At 54.0% G+C, this 7,342-nt stretch overlaps 1 protein-coding gene across 1 annotated transcript in view; it reads right to left on the reverse strand.

The window, feature by feature from the left end:
- Degs2 (delta 4-desaturase, sphingolipid 2) overlaps positions 1-6,647 on the reverse strand; it is a 25,608-nt gene extending 18,961 nt beyond the window's left edge. The window contains exon 1 of the mRNA XM_050154743.1: positions 6,503-6,647. Coding sequence (XP_050010700.1) covers positions 6,503-6,584 — 82 coding nt within the window. The 5' untranslated portion in view covers positions 6,585-6,647. The remainder of the gene's footprint in view (positions 1-6,502) is intronic.
- Positions 6,648-7,342: the final 695 nt, after the last annotated feature.

Consider the following 7,342-nt stretch of genomic DNA (forward strand, 5'->3'; position numbering starts at 1 on the left):
CTTCCCCCTCCTCTCTCTCTCTCTCTCTCTCTCTCTCTCTCTCTCTCTCTCTCTCTCTCCTCTCTCTCTCTCTCTCCCCTTCTCTCTCTTTCTCTCTTGTTTTTAGAAACAGGGTTTCTTTGTGTAGCCTTGGCTGTCCTGGAAATTGCTCTGTAGAGCAGGCTGGCCTTGAACTCACAGAGATCCGCCTGCCTCTGCCTCCTGAGTTCTAGGATTAAAGGTGAGCACCACCACTACTGCCACCACTGCCTGGCCACAGACACTCATAACCTGTACCTTTGAGGAAGCCTTGGTTTTTCCGGAAACTCTCCTGGTTTGTCAACTGTGTCATCAGGGACAGAATCAAGAGCTGGGCAGGAGAGCGGCTGCAGGCCACTCCAGCACCTCCTCCCTATTGACCCATGGAGGTGGCAACTCCCCCCTCTCTTTGATCTGCAATGGGGTCCCACCTGTAAGACCTATCATCACTTCCGTTCTATAACCATCATGCCCCTCCCAGCCAGCATCAACACCACCCAGGACAGGATTCTCCCACCCCTTTCCAGGAAGGCTAATGAAGGCACAAGACTACTAGCCTGGCTACAGGGGAGTGATCTTGTCTCCTGGGTCATGGCATCCTTCAGCGGTTCAGCCTCTCTCCTCCCGCCACCAAACCGCTTAGTGATGATGATGCCCCCTAGTGACCATAGGCAGAAGTGCTCAAATGAGCAGTACCACCAACTCTCCATAGCTGTACCCCAGCCTCTCATCCAAGCACCCACAGCATTCTAGAACTTCCTCCCAGCTCCACCTCAGACTGCAAGGATGACTCCCCACGACTTTGATCTGTCCTAGCCCAGTTCTGAGTCACGGGCAAGCCTGGCCCTGCCCTAGCACGTTGGAGTCCCCTGGGAGAACTGGACAGTATTAACAGTGGTCCGGGGCACCTTCCTGAGTCTCACATCTGTCTCCTCACTCGCCCACTTGTTAGACCTGGGTCTGCATGCAGGTCTCTGGGGATCCCCAGCTGATAAATTGTGGACTTCGAATCAGGGACAGGCATGTGAGCTCATACAGGGCACATAGTGTGCCCTGGCTATGGTGCTGTGACAGGCCAAACAGTGGGATGGACTCTTAAACTGAAATTTACCCACTGAAGATACCAGGGTAGCTGCTGGTGGGAATGGCCTCAGACCCTAAGAAGTGTTTGAGGTAACAGAAGTATGGTCAGATTGGGTCACGTTCGAAACTAAAGGCACCTGCAGTGTTGCCTTAAAATGAAGCCCTTGCATGGCATGCTAATATACCTCCATAAAGTTGCTAAAAAACGAAAGCAGGAACACGGCATTAAGACAGACTAAGTGGGCCTACTGCACGTATTGGCTTTGTGGGAGCCTAGGCAGTTTGGATGCTCATCTTACGAGACCTGGATGGAGGAGGGTGGTCCTTGGACTTCCCACAGGGCAGAGAACCCTGATTGCTCTTTGGGCTGACGAGGGGGGGGGCTTGGTTGGGGGAGGGGGAGGGAAAGGGGAGGCGGAGGTGGGGAAGAGACAGAAATCTTTAATAAATTTAAAAAAAAAAAAAGCCCCGTTGGCTCCCAGAGACTCCAGGGCTAGTGGGTCTTACGACAGTCTTGGTCTCTTCAACCCAATCTCCCCGGTTGACTTCAAGTCATTGTAACACCCATCCCACCCCCAGTAAATATTTTATCTTTAACAAACAGCTGGGAGGAGAATGGTGCACTGGCAGCAGGCTGGGTCAATCCTGTTTAAATATTGATCACAAACATGGTTAAAATAAAAGTTTATCGACTCTGAAAAAAAAAAAGACAGACTAAGTGGGGCTGGAGAGATGGCTCAGAGGTTAAGAGCATTGCCTGCTCTTCCAAAGGTCCTGAGTTCAATTCCCAGCAACCACATGGTGGCTCACAACCATCTGTAATGAGGTCTGGTGCCCTCTTCTGGCCTGCAGGCATACACACAGACAGAATATTGTATACATAATAAATCAATAAATATTTAAAAAAAAAAAAAAAGACAGACTAAGTGCAGCACCCCGGAACGTGTGACTGGCAAGGTGTGTTGGGGACATAGAGACAGTGCTCTATCTGAGCAGAACCCAGGCAGCCCCAACTCAGATCCCCACATGATTGGTTAGGAAGTGAGGCCTTGGGGTGATTAAATCACAAGATGGGTCCCTTATAATGGGACAGTAGACCAGAGTGCTCCCTCACACAGAAGACCAGCGTTCTCCCTCGCCTCTCGGCTGCATGAGGCCATGATAAGAACATGGTACTGACCTTCACCAGACCAGGCACCTGGCACCCAAACTGATCCTGGTGGCCTTTGGCTCGGGGTAGCTATGGTGTAGAGGGTCGGTTGCTTCCGCTTTCCCTAAGTCCCCAGAGTCACTGGGCACCAGACACAACTGAGCATTGAGTGGGAAAGTCTGGTGCAGAGTTACACCTGGGGACAAAGGTAGAGGGTGTGGCAACCCCGAAGGGAGCAAGGGAAGGAAGTTGGCAGGGGAGGGGCATGTGGGCCGACTCCCAGGGTTCCCAGGAAGCAGAGTGGGAATCTCTTCCCCAGCTCTACCTCAGAGATGCGCCCAGGAAAGTGGGTGCCAGCCACAGTGAAAACCATTGCAGAAATTGGTAAATGCCTCAACTCGGGGCTTGTAGTTCCTTCCAGAGAGCCAGTGGCTTCACATTTACCATACGCCATGTGCACACGTGCATGATTGTGACCGTGCATTCGTGTACACGCCTGGGCATGTGCTGCCGGGTTATTTCTTTAGAATACTTGAAGCTAAGACACGGCGAAAGCACATGAAGTCAGTTGATGAAAAGGGAAGAAAAAGAATTCTATCTGGAACTCAGCAGATCTCTGATTTGACGCCAGCCTGGCCTACAGGGTTCCAGAAAAGCTGGGACTACATAGAGGAACCCTGTCTTGAAAAGCCAAAAAAGAAGGAGGAGGAGGAGGAGGAGGAGGAGGAGGAGGAGGAGGAGGAGGAGGAGGAGAAGAAGAAGAAGAAGAAGAAGAAGAAGAAGAAGAANGGAGGAGGAGGAGGAGGAGGAGGAGGAGGAGGAGGAGGAGGAGGAGGAGAAGAAGAAGAAGAAGAAGAAGAAGAAGAAGAAGAAGAAGAAGAAGAAGAAGAAGAAGAAGAAGAAGAAGAAGAAGAAGAAGAAATCATCATCTAGATGTCTCACTGGGGACGGCAGGAGGGTAGGAGGGTCCTGGTGTCGGCCCAGCATGTGCCAGGTCCTGAGCTCCACCCTTAGTGCCACAAAAATAAACAACCAGGACCAGCACAGAACAATCCTTACAGAGGCCGGGAAGTTGCCTGGACCTCCCAGATTGGGGAGGAGGCAAAATACAGAGACAAGTAGCAGGGTCAGTGTCTAGTTATCCCTGCTAGGCCAGAGCAGAGGCCAGAGTTTAGCAAGGGAAGGTGTAACAGGAAACAACATGACCGCTAACTCCTGCACTGCTGGGGACCGGCTCCCCACATCCCATTTTCCCATTTCTGCTTGGTGCAACATTATAAACGCCTGCCCTGCAGCACACTGCCCCTGACCACAAAACCATGGTCCTATAACTGGGGGGAAAAAAACCAAGCCCCCGAGGAGACCCTGGCACTAAAGGCAGCCACAGAGATGAGCACAAAGGCAAGCAGACCCCTCTCCTATAATCTCAGACCTGCCTGGCAGAGAAAGTTACAGACTCAACCAGATCCCTGAAGAGCCTAGCAAGAGGCAGGCTTACAGCCAGCCACCCTGGAGTCTACATGTCCCTGGCTAGGTGACCAGGGCCTCACCTTCCCCTGGCAGCTCGCTCTGTGCCCTAGACTCTCGGGCGGCATTTAGGTCTTCTGATCTTCCCAAAGGCCATCACCAGTGAGAGAAGTTTCAGCCAAGCCTTTCCTAAGCAAACAATCCAACAACTGACTTTTATTTCCTGGTTTCCCGTGTGTGTGTGTGTGTGTGTGTGTGTGTGTGTGTGTGTGTGTGTGTGCGTTGTGTGTACCTTGCTTTCATATTTTCTTAAAAAAAGCAAACAAAACTACAAAGCTATTTATCTAAAAAAAAAAAAAAAAAACCCAAGCTTGTGTGGCCATAGCTCGGTGTGTAATGGGTCAGCTTCCTGCCTGCCCTGGCCTGAGAGGTACGTTCTTGGATGCTGCCATGAATCCTATTTTCTTAGGACTCCGTGCCAGGAGGGCATGTTCTCATCCTAGGTAGCAGCAGAGGTGGACTTTGGTCTTATCACAGAACACCTGAAGCCAACCCTTAGCAATGACTTCCTGAGACCTGACTGGGAGATTCCGATCTTAACCAACACCTACAGGCTCCGCACTCGACGTAGCCACCAGTCAGTCATGTGAATTACAACTGGACATGAGCAACCCGGGCCTCGGCAGCCCCTGCACTGTTTGGCACAGAGCAAATTGCTCCTCCTCTCTGACTGGCACTTAGAAGAGAGTTATGTTCAGGATCCACCCCGAGGCTGGAAGGGAAGGAGAAATGGGTGGGGCTTCTTGTACTCTGTCCTCAGTGAGCCACCAGCCCTTTCTGGAGGAGGTTGCCACCGACGTCTGTGGGGATCCTGGCCTTCATGAATCCTTCACACATCACCTCCCAAGTCCGAACAGCAACTTCCTAAGGAAGGCTTTCCCTTCAGCCTTCCCACTCGGCCAAGCTGCAGCTTCCTCATCTGAACACTGACTCACCCCTAAGTCACAAGTGACTCTTGGAATCGGGGCCATGGGATCAGCCTTTCTACCAGTCACTAAATTGGGCTGCAGAGCCCAGAGCTTGGGCAATGGAGCTGGGGAGGCAGAGTCTAGGGAGAGCCTTCACCTGATTGGCCAGGACCATCAGAGCAGCTGGTGGGGTGGGGTGGGGTGGGGAACTTCCTTGATGAGGGAACACTGAACCATACTGATCAATGCAGGAAATCCAGAGCCCAAGCAGATTAAAGAACACACATCCCAAGTCACTGGCACAAACTGGGCAGGGAACAGGAAGTCACAGTCCCTACAGCAGGGGCATGAATGCAACTCCCTGAAGATGACAGTTCTCTTGCTATGCCTGACCAGAGTGTCCCCATCAACTCCCCACAGCTCCTGCGCTGTCCCCATTTCCCCACCAATCTTTCTAGGAAATCTGGATATGTCCCGGGGCCCATGGTTCTCTGGTTAGAGACATTTAGGGCTGGGCTGCAGCTTGGCTGGTGGTGTTTGTTGTTTGGTGTGTGCAAAGCCCTCGGTTGATTCCCCAGCACCCCATAAATGCTGGATGTGGTGATGAATGCCTGTAATCAAAGTCCTAGGAAGGCTGAGAACAGAGGACCACAAATTTGAAGCCCACTCGTGCATATGAAAGGGGGGCTCCTTGTCATGTCCCTTATTGGCGCTGGTCCCTCAGGAAGCCTGCCTCACCCTCCACTACTGTACCAGGGAGAGCAACCCCTGGGGGCAGGGACGCGGGGGGGGGGGGGGAAGGTTGTTACAGGTGCAGTCATCTGGACTCGATGAGCACCTGTGGGCAGGGACACACAGAGACACACCCTATATGTGTCTCTGCTCACAGATCTTCTCTACCTAAGGTCAGGTGCCCAGAGAATTGAGGAAGAGAAGCTAGAGGGCCAGGGGAAAGGCTGAGGAGGCCCCTACTCCCCTACTCCCCCCTCCCCTCAGCACAATGGACCGCCTAGGCCAACGCACCTGCCCTCCTCTGGTGGCGGTAGTGCCTGCTAAGTTCCCACAAGCAGAGAGCATGGCTTACCCAGACATATAGGAGACAACCACAAGACACAAACCCACAGGACAATTGCCAGACCCTGAGCCCATAACTGCAGCGACAGCGGGTCAAGTGCACCTTAAAAGTAAGACAGAAGCTTCCACAATTGGGGGCAGATCAGGAAGACACCAAAAACAAAAACTCTAAGAAAAAGACCCATCAGATCGAGACCTGGCTGAAGACAACCTAAAGACCTGGACCCCTGCTCGGATACCACCGGCGAGGAAAACGGAAGCCGACAGTTGAGTAACCGCGAGTAAAACCCACAGCCAATCCGATGAGGCAGAAGGGTTAACAGATGCTAGGGCGCCAAAGTGAGGTGGGGGGGGGGGGAGTGAGCGCTGCAAGGAGCGTTCTGGGCACAAGGAGGTTTGGGACATCGGAGGAAGGAGCTCTTGTCATGCACCCTCCACCTACGGAGCCCGAGACTCCTGCCCTTCTCGTGGAATCCGCAGGACCGGGCCCACCCCGGGACGTCTGCGGCGGGAGAGCCGCGATCCTCTGGTAGGATCCTCGCATTCTACCGCTTCCTGAGAAGGGTGTCCTGCACATTCCCGGTGGGTGGGCTTGGCCGCTGCGCTAGGGAGTCAGCGCACAGCAGGTGCCTACTGGTTGCTGCTGAAGACCCCACGGTGCAGGGCGTACTAAGCAGTTCTCCCACTGTCCTCCCATCCCGCAGCGGCCATCGGGTCCCCAGTTACGGTCCCACGCGCTCACCGAGCATCTCCTTGCGCCGCTGCGTATGCGGCTGGTCGCTGTAGACCCATTCGAAGTCGCTGCGGCCCGCGCTGTTGCCCATGGTGGCGACACTGGGGCCCCGAGCGCGCTCCGCTCTGCTGAGTTCTGCTCACCTGTCGCAGGGTGCCCGCTCCGGGCGGGGACCTAAGGACCCGGGAGGAGGCGGGGTAGGGGGCGGGGCCGAGACTTAGGCGCCTCGTGGGCGGACCTGGGCGGGTCGCGGTGGTTCCCCGAAACCCAAGGGGTCTGGGTTGGGAGATGCGACCGTGCCCGCACCCTGGCTCCTGGACGCCTGAGGTCCTTGAATCCTTGACCGCTTGGCGACGGCCACTGCCACTTTCAGGCTGTGTGCTCCAGTGCGCACCTGTCCCCATGCCTGGCTGGTCTCACCGCGGAGCGCAGTACACTCTGTGTTCTAGACTTTAGGGCATTTGGGTCTTCTGATCCCGGCATCACGGAGTAATAAGTGGAGACGAATGTTGGGGGACATGGAACTGGTAAGAGGTACCCGAAAGCAAGGACCTTGGGACAGGCAGGCCCCAGCAATGTCTTCCCCTGCTTGTCCCTTTCATGCAGGCGCGCGCGCACGCACTCACTCACCACTCACGGCAGAGGGACATTAAAGACACAACAAAAGCATGGCAGTGTGTCAAACATGAGGAATACAGGTTCAGAGATGATTTCGGGTGAGCTGAGCCATGGCAAAGGTTGGCTTTGGAGCAGTTTTGCACTGGACCTTGTGGGACGAATAAGTGGTCAACAGCAAGAGAAAAGCGAACAGCATTGATGGTTAAGGGAACAGCAGTGCAAAGTCTGAGG

This window comes from Alexandromys fortis, unplaced genomic scaffold, assembly GCF_014885135.2.
Source record: "Alexandromys fortis isolate MF-2015 unplaced genomic scaffold, M_Fortis_MF-2015_v1.1 scaffold_91, whole genome shotgun sequence".
Classification (NCBI taxonomy): domain Eukaryota; kingdom Metazoa; phylum Chordata; class Mammalia; order Rodentia; family Cricetidae; genus Alexandromys; species Alexandromys fortis.